At 40.5% G+C, this 26,008-nt stretch overlaps 1 protein-coding gene across 1 annotated transcript in view; it reads right to left on the bottom strand.

Annotated features, from left to right (window-relative positions):
- Positions 1–25,354, bottom strand: part of NEDD1 (NEDD1 gamma-tubulin ring complex targeting factor) — a 50,562-nt gene extending 25,208 nt beyond the window's left edge. The window contains exons 1-7 of the mRNA XM_065418089.1: positions 25,207–25,354; positions 22,632–22,726; positions 19,320–19,436; positions 17,144–17,284; positions 8,379–8,608; positions 7,685–7,886; positions 5,885–6,077 (exon numbers count right to left, since the gene is read on the bottom strand). Of these exons, the coding sequence (XP_065274161.1) occupies positions 5,885–6,077; positions 7,685–7,886; positions 8,379–8,608; positions 17,144–17,284; positions 19,320–19,436; positions 22,632–22,726; positions 25,207–25,351 (1,123 nt within the window). The 5' untranslated portion in view covers positions 25,352–25,354. The remainder of the gene's footprint in view (positions 1–5,884; positions 6,078–7,684; positions 7,887–8,378; positions 8,609–17,143; positions 17,285–19,319; positions 19,437–22,631; positions 22,727–25,206) is intronic.
- Between the last annotated feature and the right edge of the window lie 654 nt (positions 25,355–26,008).

Genomic DNA, 26,008 nt, shown 5'->3' with positions numbered 1-26,008 from the left:
GTGAACTGTCAAGCTGGAGAGCAGTTGTTTAGTGGAGTACAGAGATCAATTTTGAGACCAGTCTTATTTAACATTTTTATTAATGACTTTGGCACAAAAACATGGAAATGTGCTAATAAAATTTGCGGACGACACAAAGTTGGGAGGTAATGCCAATATGGAGGCGGACCGGAATATCATACAAGAAGATTTGGAGGACCTTAAAAACTGGAATAACAGAAATGGAATGATATTTAATAGTTATGACCTTGCACTTGGGGACTAACAACAAGAATTTCTGCTATAAGCTGGGGATGTATCAGTTAGAAGCGACAGAGGAAGAGAAGGACATGGGTGTATTGACCACAGGGTGACTATGAGCCGTCAATGTGATGCAGCTGTGATAAAAAGCAATGTAACCATAGGACGCATCAGGTGAGAGATTTTCAGTAGACACTGGGAAGTGTTATTACCATTATACCAAGCACTGATAAGACCTCATCTGGAATACGGAGTGCAATTCTGATCTCCCATGTTTACGAAAGATGAATTCAAACTAGAACAGATGCAGAGAAGGACTACTACGATGATCAGCGCAATGGAGAACCTACCCTATGAGAGGAGACTCAAGGAGCTTGGCTTGTTTAGCCTAACCAAACAAAGGCTGAGGAGAGATAGGATTGCTCTCTAGAAATACATCACAGGGACAAATACCAAGGAGGCAGAGGAGTTATTTAAATTAAGGGCCAATGTTAGCACAAGAACAAATGGATATAAACTGGTCACCAACAAGTTTAGGCTTGAAAATAGATGCCTGTTTCTAACCATCAGAGGAATGAGGTTCTGGAACAGTGTTCTAAGTGGAGCAGTGGGGGCAAAAAATCTAATTGGTTTCAAGATTGACCTTGATAAGTTTATGGAGGGGATGGTATGATGAGGAGACTGCCTACAATGGCATGGTGACCCATCTGCAACTGCTAGTAGCAAATATTTCCAATGGCCAGAGACTGGACAATAGATGGGAATGGCTCTAAGTTACTACAGAGAATTCTTTTCCAGTTGTCTAGCTGGTGGATCTCACCAAGATGCTTAGTATCTAACTGATTGACCTGGGGGGGGGGGAGGGGAGGAGCGGGAATTCCTTCCCAACCCTAAACATGGCAGATTGACAGAGATGCTGGGGGCGGCGGAGGGGGGGAGGAGGGGTTGTGCCCCTCTGCAGCATAGGGCACAGGTCACTTAATGGTTTGAACTCAGTATCTCAGCCAGAGGTTAAGCGGATGAGTGAGGTTCGGTGACCTGCAATATGCAGGAGGTCAGACTACATGATCATGATGGTCCCTTCTGGCCTTAAAGTCTATGAGACAAGGTGAATGATGATGTATCTTTTATTGGACCAACTTTTCTTGGTTAGAAATAAGCTTTTGAGCTTACATAGAGCTCTTCTTCAGGTCTGAGTATCACAGTTGAAATAAGGCAGCTCACCCACATTGTGTCTCTAATATCCTGGGACCAACATGACTACAACAATGAATAGGCCTATGAATAAGTTAACAACAAATCAGGGTGAAATCCATTCATAGGGCCTAGTCCTGCAAACATTTACACACCAGTAACTTCAATCATGCAAGTGGTCCAACTAAACTCAGTGTAACTATGCATGTGTGTGAAGTTACCCATACGCATGTATGTTTGCATAATCAGATCATAAACTTGTAATTTGGATCACATTCTGAATTTCACTTTGATATATTTTGGCATACAATGTTCTCTCTGAGCTTAGATTCCTTTCCACTTTATCCTACATGTAATACTGCAATAAATGTGTACTATTTCACCTAGTAGGTTTACTCTCACCAACACCCAAAGGACTCTCCATAAAACTTAAGCACATGGTTTTGGGCTCATATACAAGAAAATATGCTATTTTACAGCATTACCCAGATGCCAATTTCAAGCATGCACTCTTTAAATATTTAACTGAGTTCTAGCACACAAATAAGACCAATCATAAAAAAAAGTAATTGTTTTTAAATAGGAAAGATGAATGCTTTTAATAAGTGCATGTTGTAACTGAAGGAAGATTCTCCAGATGGTGCAGTAATGTTGATTAGTGACACTTCTTGGGTACACAGGAAGCATTCTACTTCACCTCATACTGCACTGCATACCCAAGGGGGTTAATTAATCAGTGTCCCTATAGACTGCAGTGGCTTATTGCTTAATAAATGTTGTTAAACATATTTCTCTTTATTTAAAAAAGAGGAAAAGTTTAGCAGCGTAAAAAAAAAAAATCATTAAAAATTTCTTTTGAGTCTTGAAACCCCTCAAAGACTTGCTCAATAGACTTGAGAATATTTTTTCAGAACTGAATTTGCTCAAGTTAAATTCCAATAAGTTATACCTTAGAGAGCAACGGCATTTACTTCCTTGCAGAGTAAGGGTCAGAACTCCTAGAAAACAGCTGCTAATTAAAAGTGCTGTGTTTAGTTAGCATCATCTCCTCTGTCAAATCAATGCACAATGTTAAAAAAAAATAATGCAACAAGGGCACATGAATTAACTGCTTTTGTGGTGAGCTTTATTTTAAAAGAAAAAAAAATGTAAAGAACTTCCTGCACCTTTAAGCGCTAACTGTAAGTACTTCTGCCAGCCAAAGTACAAGGTATGAGGCATAAACTCTAGAGGAATGAGAAAACCAATTTAGCCTTCTCTTCACTACAAATACTGTGGCATGAAAAGCAAGATAGACTTGAAACTGCCTAACACTATTCATGCAAAAGTCAAAAAAATAAAATAAAATTGGAGCATACTTTTAAAACAAATATCACAAAATATGCTGCACCATAATTTTCTTCTTCTGTTTTGTTAGCATCAGGCATATATATAATCTGAATTCTTGAGTAAAAGGCAAAGATCTCCAAAAGTCCCTGGGAGATTTAACTAACCTAATTCTCATCCTATATTCCCCAGCTTTCTAGTGAGAGCTAGAAAGGGGGATCAGGGGGAACAAACAAACAAACAAACAAGCCTGCAAAGCATTCCATGTTTTAAGCCTCTCGGACAAAAACTGCACCTAGAACAAGACCCTGCTAACAATAAAAAGCTCAGAGGAATGCCTTTCCACGGAGCCCTCTAAGCGAGGCTTAAAAAAGAGATGGCTAATGGTGACGGATGGATGGACACGGGACAGATAGATATGATAAAGGTGTATAAAATCATGAATGGACTGGAGAAAGTGAATAAGGAAATGTTATTTTATTCCTTCACATAACACAAGAACTGGGGTCACCCAATGAAATTAATAGACAATGGGTTTAAAACAAACATAAGGAAGTACTTCTTCACAAAAACACACAGTCAACCCTTGGAACTCATTGCCAGGGGAAGTTGTGAAGGTCAAAAGCATAACTGTGTTCAAAAAAGAATTAGATAAGTTAATGGAGGATAAGTCCATCAATGGCTATTTGCCAAGATGGTCAGGGACTCAACTCCATGCTCTGGGTGTCCCTAAACTGCTCACTGCCAGAAGCTGGGACTGGACAACAGGGATTGGACCATTTGATAATTGCCCTGTTCTGTTCATTCCTTCTGAAGCATCTGGCACAAGCCACTGTTGGAAAACAGGATACTGGGCTAGATGAACCATTAGACTGACCCAGTATGGCCGTTCTTATGTTTTTATAATTTCATGCAGAACCTAAACAGTCTACAGGTAATCTAAATCTTTTTATCACTCTACCACAATTAAACTCAACAAGATTAATTATATAAAATGGACTGTGACGGTCTACTATTATGGTCACCACTTTTACAAGACTATGATAAATTTTGCACAAAGTATGCCTTGTGAGGTATCATTTGAAAAGTCATAATCTGCTGAATATCATTATCCTGTTAAAATATGTGTAGCGACACTAAATGCAAAGTTATAAGATTCTACTGTATGATTGTTACTGAAATATGTTGTAATTTGGGCCAACACCACAAATCAGTTTTTCAGAGACAAAGGCACACTATCACCCCAGACAGGTGTTAAAGGGCCATCACCTACTTTAGCGGCCATCCTCCAGTAGGGGGGAAGGTGTAAACAAGAAGTTTACATTTCACCCCAGGGACGATTTTAACCTCACATCCACAGAGAACTGCATGTCACCATGACTCAGCAAGGAGGTATCTAGCCGAAGAAATTGAATTATGAAGAGGAAGGGAAACATTTGATTGCACCTCTCCTCCTCCCAACTCTCTGTCTCGACATCAACAACTCTCAAAGAGCTCAGCTAAGGGGGAGTGCTCTCAGGCTGAAAGGAGACCCAGCCTGTGAAATTTATAGAAGCATATGGTGAGACAAAAAAATCTTTGATTTTAAGTTCACTTAGCTTGTTAAGTTAGGTATTAGCTTGTGTATTACTCTTATTTTGTAACCACTCCAGACTTTCATGCATCATCACTTACAATCACTTAAAATCTTTTTGTAGTTAATAAACTTATATTATTGTTTTATCTTAACTAGTGTGTTTGGATTAAAGTTTGTGGGAAACTCCATTTGGGATAAAACTAGTGCATATAACATTTTCCTTTGATGAAATGATGGGGACTTTTTATGAGCTTGCATTGTTCAGTAGTGTCCTGGACAATACAAGACGCACATTTCTGGGGTGACAAACCTAGGACTAAGAATTTGTGGGTGTTGCGCTATATGTAATTTATGAGTGACTGGTCAGAGTGCTCATGTATTTTAGCTGGGAGTGAATTTGCATGCTAAAAGCTGTGCTAACAGGGCAGGAGTGGATGTTCTGACAGCAAAGCAGTGTAAAAGGCACCTCTGGCTAGAGAATTAAGGGGACACAGCTGTTCAACTATCCAGATTGTATCCTGAGTAATGTCACATGGACCCAGTGACTTTCTCAGTTCCTTCAGCTCATACATAGCTATTCTATCATAAGCAAGGTGCAAGGTTAACACAATGGTGATTAAATTGTGGCTGCTCCCAACTTTATGGAAAAACAAATAGCGCCATACCTATTACACTCCGGGTTTATCTAGATAGCTGTTAGTGCGCAGCAAGATGGGATGTAAATCTACCTCTCACTAATTGTCCACAGGGACCCTGCTGCTGTGCACTAAAAAATCCCTAGCTTGCTTTGATCTATTCTCGTTTCAAAGAGATGTACATCAAAGCGCACGAGGGAAACTTTTAGTGAGCAGCAGCAGGGTCTACATAGACAGTGAGAGGTAGATTTACAACCCAGCTTGCCATGGACTAACTGTTAATCTAGACAAGCCCTAAGTAGGCTTGAAACTTTTACATTCTTTTGTTTTGGGGTTTGACACTGCCTGTATCACTAACAATGTAAATGAGCAAAACGGCCACTTCCTGTACTAAGCTAAATATTACAATAAAAAAAAAACCTACATTAAAAAGAAAATTAAGGTTGTGAAGTCAAAAACTTACAAAATGTTAGAATTAATGTTGCCTGTGGCCTTAATTCGGCCTCCTTGTGTGTATGCAATAGGCTACAGCCTTTAATTACACGATCTCATACTGTTTTTTTTCCACAGGATACCTGCCTCATTCAGTGCACAGGATGGACCCAGCTTGGGATTGAATTAAGGTTATCTAGCAATGGGGCTGTTGTTGGTCAATACCTTCCTGATTTGTTGCAGCAGTTTGAAGGCCTGTGGTGAATGAGGTAGGGAACTGTGGGAAGAGAAAGGATAGTCTCATGGTTAAGGCAGTTGAATCCAATTATATACACAAACGTATACAAATAATATTTCACGGTGACATAATGACTTGTGAACTTTCATTCTGCAAGGCTGGCCAAAGCATGTGAAGTATTGCTCCAAGATCTTTTTTTCACAAACTCAGATAATTTCCTATCCTAAAAACCAGATTCCTTACCTGTTTTGTCCTGAACAACATCTGCTCCTTTACTCTCAATTGTTGACATGGGCTGGGGTGAAACTGTAATTGGTGTGTTAGAGGTAAGATTTTTGATGATGCCAGTATTCTGAATTCCTCCCACATTACTACTCGCTTTAACATCTGTTCTTTTGGATGCTGGTTTATTTGAAGAACATTTATTAAAGCTGGACTGAAGAGAAATAGCAAATTTAAGAAGTTATTTGTGCTCCAACTTAAAGGGAAAAAAAATACGCAAATTCTTTTTTCCTGTTTAAAACATGGACAAGTTTCACAAAATGTTTAAATTGCAAGAAATTGGTCTAAACAAATAGAACCTCTCAGTTTCTGATTACAAGTAGGGAGTCAGATGTCTTCAAGCAAATGTAGAGAATGTGGGAGATTTTGTACTATTTCTATTAATATGGTGTGTGCCTCATTTTACCTGCTTGCTATTCCTCTGCTTGACTGCATGGAGTTAAATCAAAGGAGGCTGTGTGTTTCCCACTGACAGGAAATAAAACAAGAGCAGAGATAAAATACCTCCAGAGAGAATACTGAGGGTCCTTAAGGGAACCACGGAGAAGCCATTTAATAGGGAAATGCCCACAGCCTCGCTCCTGTCAGAGTAGTGGGTTTATTTTCCCGAGGCCTAAGACTAGGCTCAAAAGGGACACAAAACCATTAAAGACCCCAGCAGAGAGAGAGGGCCGGGGTAAGTGGGCAGGAGCAGCTGGAGATAAGTCTCGGACCGAGGTACAAAGAGAAAAATGTTGCAGGGGTTGACTGTCTCTGCCAGGCCAGGAACAGAGATATCTGGCCTGTGTGGAATTTATCCAAAACTTGCAAGGAGAGAATAAAGTTTAGGTTAGAGTCATGAGACTAGGCCTTCTCTGTTAATTTACCTTATTTCCCTAATACACTGATTTCCCTAATACACTGTTCCTGTTGACTAATAAACAACACTTTGTTTGATAAAGGTTGACTTGTGTTGCTGCAAACATTTTCTGATTATAAAGCTCCCTGGAGAGAAAACTTCTGCAGGGAGCAAACTAAACAGGCCCTGCTAGAAGAGTCACAGTGAGAAACTGGGATGCTGAAGCCCGGGGACTCAGTCTAAGGGTATGTTTACACTAGGAGCTGGGGGAGTGATTCCCAGGTCACGTAGACATACTTGCACTAGCTCTCATCATGCTAGAGCACTAAAAGTAGTCATGTAGCCATGGTAGCATGGGTAGCAGTGATTGATGGCATGGGCTAGGCATGCCGTGTACGTACCCATGGGATTCAGTGGGGTTTGAACTCAAGATGGCTAGCCCGTACAACCACTCACCATGCTACCCCAGCTACACTTCTATTTTCAGCACGCTAGCTAAGTGAGCGCTAACATGAGTATGTCTATGCAAGATGGAAATCACACATCCCACTCCAAGTGTAGACATACCCCAAGAGAGACATTGACGTGTCACAGGACTCCTCCTTGGGTGAAGTGGAGGCCCAGAACAGCACTATAGCCACACACAAAAAGAGTTTAAGACTAAACTTCACTCATGTTACACAAGACAACTAGCAATGCTGAAACTGTACTTAAGAATGAGAAGAAAATTAAATGGACAATGTATACAATTAATGTTTGTTTTCTATACAATTTCTCTTGGTGTGTTGACAAATCTGATTCTCCTTTATGTTGACACCTGTAATACACTGACAGTTCAGTATACACATTTCTTTAGAAGACTTAAAGTTAATGGTTTCATTTTATTAACCTAAGTCTGAGTGATAAAGAAGGAAATGTTTTACCTTTGAACAAGTGCTACTGTACTGAAGGCGTATACACTTCACAGAGGTTTTGTGAGCACTGACTGTTTTTACCGGTGATGTCAGCTTTCTTAGATCATAATGGTAAATTTTTCCACGGGAAGAGCCAATAGCCAGGGTAGTGCCATCGGGCATAAAATCTACTGCTGTCAGAGGAGATTCAGCTACTAGAGTTCTCAGTAGTCTTCAGACAGGAGAAATATAGGAAGATGTTACAATTAAAAAAAGACTTAAGTCACTATTTTTATTTTTAATTAGACTTTCCCAACAGCACTGAAGAATTACAGCAAACTATATAACACAGATTTTTGTAATTCAGCTACAGATTTGCAATATATTTATTCTTCTAAGGACTGATCAAATACCTACATAAGTCAGTGGAAAGGCTCCCACTGACTTCAGTGGGCACTGGATCAAGCCTTTGTGAAGCTTGTACACTTATACATTATCAAAATATTATATATACACCCTAAAAAGTAATTTAACTGGAGCACAACCACTATTTTCTAGAGAATTCAATCTAGAAGCTATCATTCTTAATGTGGTCTGACTTTAAAATAAACACTAACAACCTCTAATCACAGATAAATGTACTTCTTGGAGTTACAAGAATTGAGTCAAATTCCCGTACAATCCACTGATAAAGAATGCTTACCAAAAGTTACATAATCCTTACTTTTTACTTGATGTGTCATAGAGAATGATCCTTTTATCCAAACCTATCGTGACAAGTAGCAACTCATTGACAGGAGAAAAGCAGATTTCTGAGGCTGGAGCTTTGTGAGCATTTTCAAAATTATGGTATGGATTTTGACTATTTACATCCCACAGCGTTACAGTTCCACTGTCAGACACACTGCCCAATAAAGACTTCTTAAAGGAAGAATATTTCAAGTGTCGAATAGGCTGTAAAATAAACCAAACATGCATAATGCACTATTAACTTAAAAATTATTAAAAAATTAAATGCATACAATATATCTGTATATAAAGTTAAGGTTAAACAAGTCTAAATCATTCAGACCAAAAAAAGTCATCTGAATTAGGATTGCAAAAGCTGACATAATTCAACAGGCCATAAGTCAATAGACTGACATCATGTTTCTTAGACATGATGCTTCAGAGGAAGGTGGCTTTAAAAAACAATCCACACACCCATAATGCATTTGGCCAGTATCGCAATGCAGTATGTGCAAAGTGAAAATTCCTTCCTGACCACTGTGCTGCTCAGCTTACACCACAGTCAAAAAGTGAGGGTTAAGGAAGCAGCAATAGAAACTCCTGAGAAAAGTTTCCTGATTTTATGCCAATATCTCTTATAATTAAAGGAAACTTTAAAAAAAATGCCTGTATCATAAAGTTAACTATAAGGCATCAGTTGGTCTATGGAGCCTGTGTCTAGACAAGTGAAAAGCAATATTATAATTTTACTAATTGCTACCTTACCAAGAGTGTTGAACTTTTTAAATACACCACAGTGATGTGAACATAATTTGGTAAAACATGATGAAGAGGAGGAGGAGGAAGTTATAACTAGCATGTGATATAGCATTTGTAATCTAGGGGGAGAAGACTTGGCTGCAATGTGGGCACTATACATTAGTATAAATACAATAACTGAGGAAATTAAGTTGACCGAGGCGTATCCTGTTTGTCTTTTAATTTTGCATGCAAAGTTCACCCCACCCCACCCAGTGACCTCATAAATAGATGAGTTAGTGCATGATTTTAAGTCTTTGCTCTGAAGTGAGTGGTGAATGTGACCTCCATCAGCTTTCTGAGTACTGTCTCTTTAAAATGGAGAGAACTCACTTCACTGCTGCAGAGCCAGTTGCCATTTTGTGTTCAGATGCAGAAGTCACACTCAGGCTACATCTACACTACAGGGGGGGGTCGATTTAAGATACGCAAATTCAGCTACGCGAATAGCGTAGCTGAATTCGACGTATCAGATCCGACTTACCCTGTTGTGAGGACGGCGGCAAAATCGACTGCCGCAGCTCCCAGTCGACGGCGCTTACTCCCACCTCCGCTGGTGGAGTAAGCGCGTCGATTCGGGGATCGATTGTCGCGTCCTGACGAGACGCGATAAGTCGATCCCCAAGAGATCGATTTCTACCCGCCGATTCAGGCGGGTAGTGTAGACCTAGCCTCAGAGTGTGTCTTTCTTATGGAAACAAAGCTTGGGATTTGAGTGATCCGGGGGAAGTGTGTAATTCACATCGACTCATGTGGTGCTCTATGCCCCTCTATGTGGCCCTGCTACCACTAAAGCCTTGGGTTATCTTCTGTGTTGACCTGCCACTACACTGGGATGGGGTGAGACACTTTGCCAGTGGGATTCACAGCTAGGGAAGGGTGTACTAGTGGTTAGACCCTTCTGCCCCATCCCTCCAGCCCCTCCCTGTGCCCTTCTGCTCCTATCCCTCCCTCTCCAGCTCCTGCCCCCACACCCCTATGCTCCTGCCCATGTTCATCCTTCCCACACTCCTATCCTCTACCTTTGCACAACTCATCTCCCCTCATCTTCTGTTTCATTCTGCTCCTGTCCCTCTCCCCTCCTGCTCCTATCCTTCCACCCTCCCTCCATTCCTCCCTCCTCAGTACAACTCCTCCCCCTCCTTCTGTTCGTCACCCATCTGCTATTGAGTTAGGCAGCTTCCTGCTTAGGCACTAGCAGGGAAAGCATAGACAGCCCTGTCTCCTGGCCTCACAGCAGCCAAGAGGAGCAATTACAGGAAAGTCCTGCTTAGCCCCTACAACCCTGGGCTCAAGCATATTTAATGCATGCATAGTTAGGCAGTTAAATTGGCCAAAGATACCAACAAGTCTCTAAGCATGTGTGAACTCATATTTTTCAGAAGCTCTAGTCTGGACAAGTTTTCCTTCAAACAGCAAAAGACACATCCCTGACACTAGTGTGACCTCCCCACCAAGTCAAAGCTCAAGTCCCTGCTCCAAAGCACAGAGGTACAAGAGCTTTTCAATGAGATAGTAGTAAGTCACAGGAGCAGGGACATGTGCAAGAGTGGGCAAGCAGGGGCACGTCCTCCTCCCCCTCCCCCACCAATCAGCAGGGGCACAGAAATCCTCCAGGGCAGGGAGATCCAGCTCCTCCAGCTGCCAGGAAAGAGCGAGCTCCACCAGCCCTCGGACCACAGGTGAAGGTGGCAGAGCCAGCTCCTCCGGCCCTGGGGTGGGGGGCAGAGCTAGCTCCTCCAGCCCTGGAGGGCACAGAAAGTGCCCCTCCAAAAGCAGGCAAATTTTTATTCCTGTGCACACCCCTGCACGGGAGATTTTTAGTTTCAAGCATGGGCAAAGCAGTGTATTTTCTCTTAATCATTCTCTGAAACAGCTGAACAATTTTATCTGAAACTTTCCAAAAGTACAGGTTTCAGAGTAGCAGCCGTGTTAGTCTGTATCCGCAAAAAGAACAGGAGTACTTGTGGCACCTTAGAGACTAACAAATTTATTAGAGCATAAGCTTTCGTGGGCTACAACCCACTTCAGCCCACGAAAGCTTATGCTCTAATAAATTTGTTAGTCTCTAAGGTGCCACAAGTACTCCTGTTCTTTTTCCAAAAGTATTCAGCCTGTGGCAGACACCCGACATGGAAAATTTCACCCTAACAGTTACAGTCTGGCAAAGCTTTAAGCAACTGAAGAAAGGGTCTTAATCATGACACAATCTTAATTAAGGTGTTACAGCCTGCACCACATATGATGCATCCTAGCTATCAACACTTTACTTATAATTCCTAACACGACAAAGATTAAATTCAACACCATATCTTGGAATGAGAAAGGGCCAATAAAAGTAACACTAGAAACCCCTTACATTTAAAGGTTTGGCATTCCATTATAGCTTTATTACAAGAAAAGTCTTTCAGATATTGAACAGTTTGCAGAGTTGTCCAGGACTCATCATACAATTAGAATTTAAGAACCTTATCAAAACAGGCATGTCTGCAGAAAGAATGGAGCTTGTTTTTTATTTTAAATGAATTGGAAGCTATACAGGCAATTGGATTTAGTGTATCGGAACACAGGAATTGCCATACTGGTTCAGAGCTGCAGATCTAGTCTGGTGTCCTGTCTCCAACAGTGATCAGCACCAAATTCTTCTGAGGAAGGTTCAAGACACCCCACAGCAGACAGATGTGGAATAACCTGACCCCCTTTTTAGCTCACCTCCTAATCTCCAATAACTGAAATTAGCCTAAACCAGTGGTTCTCAATCTGTTTTCCATTGTGGGCAATATATGCAGCTCTCTCTGTATTACATGGGCCGCATTCACACAATAGATGTACTACCTGTATGGCTCCGAGGATGGCACATGGTCCGCAGTGGTGTGCTGACTGGGCTGCAAATGGCCTGTGGGTTGAGAACCACTGGCCTAAACCCTCTGAAGCATTAGATCTTCTCTCCCTAATACTCTTCATTTACCATTAATTATTGTAACTTTGAATGTTTTATATGGATAGCAAAAATATCAAATCTTTTTTAGAATCTTGCTAAGATTTTAGCTGCAACATTTCTGTGGCAATGAGTTTCACATTAATTTTAGTTATATATTGTGTGGAAAAAAAACTATTTTCTTTTATTGGTTTTAAATTTGTTTCATTGAACATCCCTTTTTTTCATGTTATGAGACAAGGAAGAATCGATACTCCCAATCTACCTTTCTCTATACCAATTATTTTATATGCCTTTATCATATCCCCTCTTATTCATTTCCTTTCTAAGATACAGAATTTCAAGCTTTTCAGTCTCTCTTCACAAGAGAGTTTTTACATACCCGTGATCATTTATAACCCCGTCAGAACCCTTACTAACTCTACAATCTCGTTTTTAAGATAGGGTGCCCAATACTGCACATAGTATTCCAGGTGAGGCTGCACCACTGATTTATATAAAACAACATTCTCCATCCCATTCCTTATACAGCCTAGCATCTTGCTTTATTATTATTATTATTATTTTGGAGGGTGCAGATATACTGTCTACAGTGATGTCCAGGTCCCCTTCCTCAGTTGATACAGTTAACAGACTCTCGTAAGTTATGTGAATAGTTTCATTTTTCTCTCCAATGTGCATTACTTTGTATTTATCAACAATGAACTTCATTTGCCATCATCTACCTTAGGGCTTGGCAAGTATAAAGTTCTACTGCCAAGACGTTAAAAAACTATTGCCCCAATTCAGCCCTGATAGTAAAACTTCTTTAATGTAGCAGACAAAAACATAAGATCCAATGGCTGGAGGTTGAAGATAGACAAATTCAGTCTAGAAACAAGGCACAAATTTTTAATAATGAGGGTAATTAGAGTTCAGCTAAGGATGCAGTGGATTCTCCATCACTTGAAGACTTTAAACATTTTTCTAAAAGATATACTTGATCTCAACAACAAGTTATGGGCTTCCATGCAGAAATCACCTGGTGAAATTCTGTGGACTTTTTTTATACAGGAAGTGACACTAGTCTTAATGGTTCCATCTAGCCTTAAAATCTATGAAGGCACTTATAAATAATAACCATGTGCCTAACATTAAGTCAAGTTAGGCAAGTGTTTAAGTAACTTGCTGAACTGGGGCCAGAGTGCCCAGTTTAGCCTCTTATTCAGAAGTGTAATGATTTCAAGAATGCTGAGCACCCAGCAGCTCCCCCTTGGAAAAAACATTTCTGCAGTTAGCATGCATAGAAGAGGGCCAAGCACCAAAACGGAACACTTAAAAAAAAGTGAAGTATGACGTAAATTTTAGTATCTGGGTGGACGCAATTCCCACTGACTTTAGGGAGCTCTGTACATGGAGGGCTTGCAGAAGTTACTAGTGCAAGGCACTAGATTGGTAGAAATGGAAAATGAAGTCCTCTATGGAGCCACAAAAAACAATGCAATACGGGTTGTCACAGCACAAGCTTCCCCACACCATTATGCCCCAGCTCTGATTGGAACAGAGGGTCTTTGTAGAAAAAAGGGTCATTCAAGCCCAAGCACATTTTATCTCTGGACTCTTTGCCAAGGCAGCCAATGGGGAACGTGTATGTTAGAAAAATGTTGGCTCATAATTCACTGCCAAAAACAAACAACCCACCTTAACCATAACTCAAGAGTTTAGTATACAGATTAAAAACAAAACAAAAACCTCACCTCTTGGTAGAATTAGCCAATCTTGGAAGAAAACATACCAAAGGCAAAAAAATAAAATAAAAAATGCAAACAATAGTTACAGAATTAAATAGGGGAGAAAAAATACCCCAAAGCCAAAACCATTCTAGCCTCATTGATTATCCTTATGCAGTTACACAATATCAGTGAATAAACTAATCTCTTCCATATCCCAATGGACAGCCTCATAAAGGGGACAAACAAGGTAGATAAAGTGAGTGGCTGTGGAGCTCATGATTATCGTTTCACTATATGAAAAGAATAGAAGCCATCACATATCTTCACAGATCACTAGCTGCTCAAACAGCTAAACTAACCCTGTTGCTGGGAGAACAGTGCTAGGCATTCAAGATTTGAACAAATGTTTTCTTTTGAAACAGACTCCAATACATTCTCACACAGCAAACAGATAAAATCTAGTAGCATTACTAAAATCTAAAAACAGCAGTTGAAGACTCTAGGATTAGATGGTCTACATACAGCTTAGTGCAAGAACATACAACTCAGTGCAAGAACTTAATTCTAATAATGCACATACATGTGAATTTACAGTCACAATTAACAGGACAATTCTTAGGTGAAATGCAAAGTTTTCATATCACTGAAAGCACTATGACCATGGGCTACGCTACTAAATGTAGAGCCTATACAATTTCAGATATTAACTGGTCAAGAGATTACATTCCATTTTGCTGAATCAGGTGAAGACAAGCCACCTTTATAAAGTTAGTCCGGCCTCAGCTTCACAACAAAAATGCTTAACTTTCTGTAGTTTTTCCCCCTTAATAAGGGTCACCCCTCCTTAGCTAAGCCAAAGAACCTGTGCCAGAATCAAGAGGTACAATACATTGTTTACCCTGGAAACTTCACCCTTACAGAATTAGACCCTTAGGACTACAAATTCTTGGAGTAGGCACAGTCTTTTTTTAAACTCTGTAAGAGCACTATATGTATGTTTAGATACTAATATAACTGTATAATCCTGCAATTCTCTACAAATTCCAATGAAAATCCAAACCAAAAATAAAACTATAGGTATATAGGAGCAAAAAGATTTTAAAAGATGCACTATAGTCAGATAAACTGGAAATCTAAATAGCTACCATGTTACATAATTCCAAACAATTCCATTTTGACACAAAAACACAGCAATCAAGTACCCATCACAGTACCTCATTAGAAAATATTATAGGCCCCTTAGTGAGAAAGAGTACTAGCTATATGTATGCAATTACATTCATGTAACACCTACAATAACTTTAGCCATCATCCGTCTAGTTGTCTGACCTCTTGACTTCATCTCTATCAAGAAAATGGCTATTCACTGTATTATTGCTAATCATCCTCAAGCACCGGAAAAGCAATCTGATCTCTCTTCAGTGAAAAGTTAAAATATACCTGAATAAATAGCAGCTACAATAAAGGCTTCTCAATTTGGCACCTACTGAAAACACCACTTAAACAGTGTAACCCAGCTGAAAGTTTTCCAGCTCCTTGTCGCTGGTTCTCAAATCCACATTCCCTGTTGTTTTCACGGTTATGGTCTTAATGACCACACACTGTCCATAAATAACTGCCAAAGATAATCCCCAAGATGAGCCATCTAGACAGCGCAAATATGACAAATTTACTAGCTCTATAGATGGATTGCTTTTTTAAAAAGCAAACTGAGTATTAAGGACAATTCTGCATGCATATAAATGGTAGATGATAATGATGCATTGAAGACACCACAACACTGGAAACTGAACTTTTTTTAATGATTTTATGTAGTTTTCTTCACCCCAATGTTTAAAAAACACTATCTTCTCCCCATGAAAAATCTTATTAGATCTTCATTAAGTGATACAAGTTCAGTGTTAGACAAGAGGACCACTTCCAGCTCTATGCCAGCACAAAAGGGAGGTGAAAGGTCAGCTACAACAGCTGAAAGCAGCCAAGCCACCACTTCACTGGTGCTGCGGACACACTGGGAGTCAGCAAATGGTCATGAATAGGGCAGCTTGGCAGAAGTGCCAACTTTGTCCATCCCCCAGGCCAGTGATTTTCAAACTTTTTTTCTGGCAACCCAATTGAAGAAAATGTTTAATGCCCGTGACCCAACGGAGCTGGAGATGAGGGGTTTGGGGTGTGGGAGAGGCTCAGGGCTAGGGCAGAGGGTCCGAATGCAGGGGTGAGGGCTGTGGGGTAGGGCAGGAAAGGAGTGGTCCAGGGTGTGGTTGGGGGTCAGGGATCTGGGCTAGGGGTGCAGGCTCTGGGGTGGGGTCAGGGAAGAGGAGTTTGGGGTGCAGGAAGGGGCTCCGGGCTGGGGCAGGGGCACGGGTTACCTCGGGTGACTCCTGTTCAGTGGGACTGCAGGGGTGCTAAGCTAGGCTTCCTGCCTGTCCTGGCACCGCGGACCACGCTGTACCCTGGAAGCGGCCAGCAGCAGGTCCGGCTCGTAGGTGGAGGTGTGCAAGCGGCTCTGTGTGGCTCTCACCCGCAGGTACAGACCCCACCCCCCCCAGCTCCCATTGGCTGGTTCCCGGTCAATGGGAGTGCGGAGCCAGTGCTCAGGGTAGGAGCAGCGCGCAGAGCCCCAGGGCCCCCCTGCCTAGGAGCCGGACCTGCTGCTGGCCACTTCCGGGGCGCAGCACGGTGTCAGAAAAGGTAGGAACTAGCCTGCCTTAGCCGGGCAGCACCGCCAAAGGGACTTTTACCCACCGCAACCCAGTGCCTTCCATTCCGTGACCCAGTACTGGATCACAACCCGCAGTTTGAAAACTACTGCCCTAAGTAGTCTCTACCTTTATACACTGAATGTTTTTTCTACATTTCTTCCAGATTAAATTTGCTCAATTTGTAGGTACTGAAGCCAATATAGAAACCCATAACAACTTTGGTTTTTTTTTAAAAAAACAATCATTGAGTAGAAATGTACTTCAAACTTGTCCAGTTTTGACTCTTCATATTCTACTGCCTTCCATTCCTAACTGGAATAGAGCTAAAAGCCTCCATTATCATCCCTGTCAGTACATTTATAAATTTCCAGAAAGGAAATGGTAGGTTAGTAATTTAATAATCTTTTAAAATATTACTACTACTAGAGGCTATGCTGATTAATAAGCAACAAGAGTTCTTAACACATTTTTAAATTCACATTTATGACTTACAAACCTAAAACTTTACAGAACAAAAGTTCACCATTTTACAATAGTGTAAAATATTCAATAATCTAAGATTAAACTCCAAACCCAAAATAGTTACTACTTCACTATACACATACTGTACCTGGCTGCTACCATGACCAAAGGGAGTGCTGGATAAATTGGTAGTAACATTATGGAGAATAATTTCACCACTCATAGATCCAGAAGCAATGTAGCAATCATTCCAATTAAATGTTACACAAGTTACTTCATCTTTATGATCCTGAAAGAGAAAGAAACAAACTAAAACAGAGTGCTGAAGAATGTTCTAGCAGAAGACAAAATGTTTTTTCCATGCTATTATAGAAATACTTCAGCTTCAGGCTTTTGTTTTGCCTCTTCTGTAACAAAGATGACATTTTGCAAAATTATTTCAGGTTTAACTTGGGCATTCGAAAAGTATCACCCAAACAACTTGGATTTTCATGCTGATGTAACAAAAACTGGGAACCTGGATTTACCCGACACCTGATTAGATTTTTCAGAAGGCTCTTTTATAAAACCCAACACGTTCTTCATTAGAGTATCAACAGTATGTTAATTATATAATGTAAAGACCTCTAGCACACATAAATATCAAAGTAAAATCTTTCAGGGACAACTGCCAGTTTAACAGAGTTATATTAAGAGCAGTCTACTTTTGCCAGATTTCCCCCTTCAGTAGCTTTACTGTTATTGAACATATTTGCTCAATAGCTCTCTTTGGTAGTGAAGGCATCATCGTGTCTTTGTACATTAAACTAAAATGTCCAGGTATATTCCCAGCCCAAAAAGTACACGTTTGAAACATGTATCCATTACCTGGAAAGAAAAACTTTTTACAATACTGCAGATATAAAAGTCTGAAAGTCAGGAAAAATCATAGTTAAGGTTCACAGCTATCTATAGCGGTACATTTTTAAAGGGCTTGGTGGATGGATGACTGGCACGGATATGGGATTAGAGTTAAGGATGCAGCAGAACCTTAACTATGATTTAAAAATCAGGCAAAACTTTCCCTGATTTTAATTAAGAAAAGCCATGACAATCTTAATACCATGTGTCTGAATTTAATTTTATAGCTGATAATAAAAAGCTATTAATATTCCTAATATGAGGAACCTCCCCCCTCCAGAATTTAAGATTACATCATAGATTGTGTCTTTTATTTTATCTTGGCTTCCCATTTGCAAGACCCAAGCAAAAGTTACTTCAAAAATTATGTTCACAGATTTAAGATACGTCTGCCTGGACAGACTTTATGATGCACGCAGACTATCCTGAAGACTCAAAGGTTTTCAAGAAAAGTGCGGACTTTAGACTCTACAGATATTATAAAGTCCTTAGCAAGTGACTTCAGCAGTCAGCCATACAGCCTTTTTCCTTGTCAACCTCCACTGCACCGAAGCTCTAGTTGCAAACAAAAGTACAGATAAATAAAACAAATTTGAAGTTGGTAGAATGAGGTTTTTTTGAGCAGTGGTTTTTATTTAATTCCACAAAATAAAAAAAAACTCATTTTCAAACATTCATAATGACAAAGCATCTTAGTTGATTAACCTGACCTTTTTTTTTTTTTTTTTGGACAGTGGAGTTGGTAGGAAAAGGGAAGGCAAGTTTGGTAAAACAAACAAACAAGTTACATCCTTAATTATGGAGTTTGTACTACTGCAGCTCCATAAAATGTCATGGAAATAAATGAGACTAGCACAGGTTGTTTTGCATTATGGCTTCACTGTAGGATTGAGAATCCAAAATGGACTTGTAACGAGGGGGGGGGGGGGGAAATGACCTCGCTGTAACGCATACTTTTTCTCATTAAGATGCCAAACCTGACAACACTTTCATACATGCTTAATGTTAAGCACATTTTGGAAGTTATGTATGTCCTTTTGTATTTGCAGCATCAAGGCTGTAATAAGGCAGGAATAATAGAAAGTGCAGTTCTTGAAATGATTTGTTTTAGGACTTGGCTATTTGCCAGTTTCTTCCAATATGAAAAACCCACTTAAAACATTTTGAAATCACAAAGTTTGTTATTCCGACCTTGATCTTGCAGAGACTTACACATGTGCTTAATTTTAGGCCCTACGAGTAGCGTCCCTGATTTCAACAGAGCTGCTTATGGAGCATGAAATTAAGCATGAGAGAGTCTTCGCAGGATCAGGGTGGTAAATTGTAGCTTGTTTGCTAGCAAGATGGTCAAAAAAAGCTAGAAAATATGGGATCTACTTTTTTCCCCCCTTTTAACTATCAGAGCCAAAAGAAAAAATAGTTACCTTAAGGCATCGATGAAGTCTTCTAGACTTTAAATCCCAGATTTTAACAGTGTTATCAAGGCCTCCACTGACAATATGCATAGAACTGGAATTTAAGCTCACACATGTCTGTTTTGCCTGGTAAAGAAAATAGGCATAAGAAATGTTTATTATTGCAGACATTTGTATATATACATACACACACACATATATATATATATATCATGTAAATACTCAAGAGCTTAATCTTTACCAATACAAGCAAGCAGTCCCACTGACTTCAATGAAACTACTGGTGCACCCAATGATTACTTATATATTATATGTGATTACTTTTACTTATGTATGTTAATTAACAAATATTAAACTTATCATATGGCCTCAAACCTCTCACTCCACCTTTTCCCCCTTCCCATTTATGTTGCCACCACCTCGGTTTCCTTTATTTCAATATGCATTTTCCCTATGCAGTAGAGCTCCCAGAAGTGATGCCATATCCCTCTAGTCTCACACAATAGCTACTGTGCACAAATGGGGTAAGACTTTCAAAAACAAATTCCTTTAAAAGACACTGCAAAGCTGTCTAGGTCTCCAAGTTCATATTCTTTAAACATTACAGAGAATATTATAGTAGCAAGCCTTCCAATTCCACAAAGTGCTTCTTTTTTAAAATAATCACTGCAGCACTGAATTGGGGCGGGGAGGGGGAAGCCACTCTTAATGACACACCTACACTGAAGACAGAAATGTATTATTATTATTAAAGATTCACTTTGAAGTTCTTGGGTCTGGGAACACTAAGAAGAGTCCATTTATTTTCCATCAGACTCATTCTAATCTATGCTGTATTTGGATGTCTAAAAAACAGACATTTTCACTGTTATTTCACCAGTATTCCCCCAAATAAGTAATAGCCCAGCTTTTATACACTTCTGTACCATTATTTTAGTTTCCATCAGGATTTAGTAAGGTTTTTGATGCTGTCTTGTATGACCATCTCATAAACAAACTAGGAAAACACAATCTAGATCGGGGCAGGCAAACTTTTTGGCCTGAGGGCCACATCGGGTTTCTGAAATTGTATGGAAGGCCGGTTAGGAGAGGCTGTACCTCCCCAAACAGCCAGGCATGGCCCGACACCCCCCCCCCTTCTTGCCTCCTGATGGCCCCCCCGGGACTCCTGCCCCATCCACCCCTCCCCCCGCACTCTGTCCCCAGCCCCTGGACACCCTGCCCCATCCAACCACCCCTTCTCCCTGACCGCCCTCAGACACCCCACCCCATCCAACCACCCCTTCTCCCTGACCGCCCCCAGACACCCCACCCCTAACTTCCCCCTGCCACCCCATCCAACCCCTCCTCTCCTTCCTGACTGCTCTCCCCTCCCACCCCCCCAAGATCCCTGCTCCCATTCAACCCCCCTGTTCCCCGCCCTCTGACCGCCCCAACCCCTATCCACACCCCTGGCCCCTGACCATCCCCCGAACTCCCCTGTCCTCTATTCATCCTCCTCCTCCCCTGCTCCCTGCCCCCATACCGCGCTGCCTGGAGCACTGGTGGCTAGCGGCGTGGCTGCACCAGGACAGGCAGCCGCGCTGTGCAGCACACAGCACCGGGTCAGGCCCCAGCTCTGCAGCGGTGCTGCCCGAGGAGCTCGCTGCTCCGCTGCCCAGAGCATTGCGCTGGTGGCAGGGCGCGCTGAGGCTGCGGGGGAGGGGGAACAGTGGGGGAGGGGCTGGGGGCTAGCCTCCTGGGTCAGGAGCTGGACAGGACAGTCCTGCGGGCCGTAGTTTGCCTCTGATCTAGATGGAGCTACTATAAGGTGAGTGAACAACTGGGTGAAAAACCATTCCCAGAGAGTAGTTATCAGTGGTTCACAGTCAAGCTGGAAGGGCATATTGAGTGGGGTCCCGCAGTGATCAGTGATTCATCAAGGATTTAGATAATAGCCTAGAGAGTACACTTATAAAGTTTGTGGACAATACCAAGCTGGGAGGTGTTGCAAGTGCTTTGGAGGATAGGATTAAAATTCAAAATGATCTGGACAAACTGGAGAAATAGTCCGAAGTAAACAGGATGAAATTCAATAAGGACAAATGCAAAGTACTCCACTTAGGAAAGAACAATCAGTTGCACACATACAAAATGGGAAATGACTTCCTAGGAAGGAGTACTGCAGAAAGGGATGTGGGGGGTCAGTGGATCACAAGCTAAAAATGAGTCAACAGTATAACACTGTTGCAAAAAAAGCAAACATCCTTCTGAGATGTATTAGCAGGAGTGTTGTAATCAAGATACCAGAAGTAATTCTTCTGCTCTACTCCATACTGGTAAGGCCTCAACTGGAATACTGTGTCCAATTCTGGGTGCAACATTTCAGGAAAGATGTGGACAAATTGGAGAAAGTCCAAAGGAGATCAACAAAAATGATTAAAGGTCTAGAAAACACAACCAATGAGGAAAGGTTGAAAAAATTGGATGTGTTTAATCTGGAGAAGAGAAAACTGAGGGGGGAATAAGATAACAGTTTTCAAGTATGTAAAAGGTTGTTACAAGGATGAAGGGGAAAAAATTCTCTTTAACCTGTGGGGATAGCAATTGGCTTCATCTGCAGCAAGGGCAGTTTAAGTTGGACATTAGGAAAAACTTCCCATCCAGGTAGTTAAACACTGGAATAAATTTCCTAGGGTAATTGTGGAATCTTCATCATTGGAGGTTTTGAAGAACACTTGTCAGGGATTGTCTAGAGAATAATACTTAGTCCTGCCTCGATTGCAGGGGACTGGACGAGAAGACCTCTCGAGGTCCCTTCCAGTCCTATGATTACAAAAGCAACAGTAGTGCAGAACCCGATTATAACAAGTTAGCACTCCAACACAGTTTACTCAAGCAGCCATGTCAGAGTATTACTCTATAAGTGGGTCTCTCTCTCCGGCATAGTAAGTTTTATAATGTATATGGGATGGGACCTAACCCTTGTTACAAAAATCGAGTGATTTAACACACACACACACACACTCTTAAAACAGCCTATAGTCATGACAACCCAGCAAAAAATTAAGCCTCATTTTCTGCTCCTGTAACTAGGTAGCAGTTACTGACCTAATGTAACCCAACGATACATTGTGTTGTCCCACTGAACTCAAGTTAATAAACTGGTAACAAGCTAAATACTATATATGTTGCTCAATTTTCTGATACTTGGCATTGTGTGTCACAACCTTAACAGTACTTAATTATAAGTGGTATCTAAATAAAGTTGTAAAAGAAGTGAGCAGAGCAGACATAATGCAAATACGAGACAGAAAAAACAAAGCCACAAGTTATACTTACCCCTTCAGCTAGTTCAAAAAGTGGAACAGGTTTACCCTTACAGCTTGAAACAACTATTTTATCACCAATGGTAGATGCAGTGACCAGAAAATTATCTGAATTGGGAGTTAAGGACCATAGAATATAGATCATGAAACTTTGTATAGCTGCTGGCAAGCAAGTGTAGATACTACCCATTATTGTACCTGTTCAACAGATTGGCTTAAAGTACTATACCTTGAAATGACATAGCTGCTTTGAAACATTGCTCTTTGAGGGGGGGGAAATAAAATGATATGCTCTTGATTCTCTTTTATGGAATTTCATTAAGCAGCTGTTATGTAAATAGTTTGCCTTTTCTTGAAGTAGATTCTCCTATATGATGCCACTGCCCCCCAACCCTAACAAAAAATAAAGGCAAATTTCGCGGGGGAGGGAGAGAAGGGTATTTGGATTGTTTTTGTTGGTTAAATCTCCACCCTGCTAGGCTGCCTACCCTGACAATATTTCTCTCCCATCTATCCCCACAACATTTTCCCCCTCACTTCTTTTAGGCTCCATCACAACTCTAGCTACCATTAAACAAAATTCCAAGCAATGTTTGTTACCATTAGTAAGCCTAGAAATCTAGAGAAAACCCCTGTTCATGACAATCACTAATCCAATTCAGTGTGCTGTTCCTAGAATATAGCACAGGTTACTGTGGTTTAGTTTCCAGTGGTCTCCTTCTAGATAGGGAAACCATGCAATACTTCTAATAAAAAGTTATTTTGTGTTTAGAATTATGAAAATGAGTATTTTAGGTATCTGTTGCATACACGATAATAAGCAGAATCAAATTACAGTACAAGTACTGTGAAACGGAGATCATTATCCCCCAGTTAATTTTAATATGAAATAAGCTTTACCTAAACCTTTTGAACGAAGAGAAAACTCAAAATAGAGCCCTTTTTGGGGCTTAACTAACACCAGAGTACATTAGCAACTGTTGCAGTTATCATGACCACAATGCCAATAAGTCTTTTGTCACCCAAAGTAGCTTATTAAGGACAAAAGATAGTCTGGAGCAAATAACAAAGATGCAAAGTTTATCTTCACTAGCTGTAGCATAACAAAACTCTTTTTAACAGCTCAGGCATACAAAATAGTAAAAACAGCCTTTGACATAAAACAGATATACAAGATGGCATTCACCACTATGCTCTTCTCTCATAGAGCATTTGCAGAGAAGATGATAGATGAGTAGCGGGATAAAATACACAGGATCAAGGTGGGTGGAAATGGGAGAAGTGTAGCATCTTTTCCCCTCCACCCTACCCCAAGGAGTGCAGAGTGCCCCACTCCCCAAACTTGAAATAACCAGAGTAACTATCCCCCCTGAGACACGTGTCCCGCTTATAGCCATCTCCAGGGCAGTGAATATGAGGATTAGTAACTGAAGTAAACAAATACAAAGCTAGTTAGCTGGATTTGTAACCCAAGAAAATTAAACCTCTCCTCTTAAAACGGTGAAGCAGCCCTCTGCCATCTGAAAAAGCGCACACATATGGCATTGGGGATGGGGGAAAAGTAATTCCCTAGTTCTGACACTGAGTTAACTCAACTTAAACTTGCACACAGAAGTATGATTTTTGCCATGTATTATTGTTACAAACACCACCTTAGATTAAGGAACAACTTAAATATTTTTTCCAGTTTGCATTGTGTATTTGATAGCACTTGCAGACAGGCAGTTCCAAGATTTCCCACACAATTTCCCTTTTTGCTTATATCTACCTTTCACACAGAAACAAAGGACAAAAATATTATTTTTTAAAAATTAGGAAAACCTGGTTGTAAAATCCTACAAAGATTGGCAGAGGGATTCAGAGGCAGGTGTAGTAACTAAAATACTTTAGTTTTGTTTTAAACGGTCTAGAATTCAAGTTGACTATATCCCTTCAGAGCTCTGGGTTAGTATTTGCACTATATTAGTCAGTCTTTTCCTCAATCTACACTACTAAAATCCTCATCCACACCTTCGTTACTGTAACCTTTGCCTCATCTCTCTCTCTCTCTCTCACACACAATTCAATCCTCAGGGGTTCGGAACCCAAAAGAGCCACAGTAGTGTGAATTCATGGTTTCATTTACTATAGTACTATATATTCATATTTAAACAGTATGACAGGGGAAATATTTTTTTATTAAATGTGTATACATTATTCTCACAGCAAAATGACTGACCAAGTATTATTTTATCAACTACAATTGGTTAACATAATAAAAGCTTCCTGATTGGTTAATAATTAAAATCACACTGTGTTTTAATATCATGTGCTGCAAAGAGCCACAGGACACACATTAAAGAGCCACTTGTGGCTCGCAGGCCTCAGTCCGAGTATCACTGATTTAAAAAGCTTAGTCTCCCATGTAATCTCATATTTTATTCCTCAACTCTAAATATTTTATGCATCAGTGTACAAAACCTTTGCCTAAAACTAAAAAAGCAGTTCTTCAAATCAAGACTAAATGAAAACTGATATTTACATATACTTTAATCCAGAAGTTCAATAGAGTTTTGCAGAAATGCACAGACACAGTACCAAACTGACACAGTAAAGGATATTATTATTGCCCCAACATAGTGAGTTGACTGAATGCGAAGTATGTGGGTTGAACTGCTCCACCACTGTTATAGATGAGGAGTCCCATATTTTAATATCATCTCCTGATGAAGCAAAACGGATGCTTTCCTGCATGGCTGCACCTATAGGCCTAAAAAAAGGGGGGGGGAAAAGTCAGCTCCAGTTCACTTTGTAAATTAAAGGGAAGGATTCCATCCACAGTTACATACAAGATTTCCTTCATAAAATGACAAATTAAAGCATCAAGCTGACATTATACAAACAGTCAAAAAGACGGAATTTGTAGCTGTGATGTTAAATCTGACTGGCTGATAACTCTCAACTGTTCAGGTTGAAGCACTACAGACGGTAAATTGCTGCCCTCCCCTCTCCCCGGCTGCCATCCCCATTCCCACCCACCCTCTTTTAAATGCTTAATTCTTTGAGTTCATAACAGCTTCATTCTGAACCATGAGTATTTTCAGAGACCTGTTTTGAGAAACAGCAGATGGAGCTATTCAGGCTAAAATAAATGAATTGTTCCAGCAAGGATTGGAAGTTTGAACTGTAAGCACTCCAGTGCCTCCCCCATCCCAGATCATATAAAGAGATGGGGGGAAATCTTAATCTGTGGTTTTAATGACACAGATCATTCAAAAGAATTTGAAGTTTCTAATTTACTGTCACTACCACTGCTGTTCGGTTTTGTACTACATTCAACTTCCACAATAAAAACAGACTACTTGGTTTCACTTTTGTTTATAAAAAGTTTCCTTTTCAGCAACTTATGCA

This window comes from Emys orbicularis, chromosome 1 (assembly GCF_028017835.1).
Source record: "Emys orbicularis isolate rEmyOrb1 chromosome 1, rEmyOrb1.hap1, whole genome shotgun sequence".
Lineage (NCBI taxonomy): Eukaryota > Metazoa > Chordata > Testudines > Emydidae > Emys > Emys orbicularis.
Note: the sequence above shows the minus strand (reverse complement) of the source record. Positions and strands in the feature narration are given on the sequence as shown.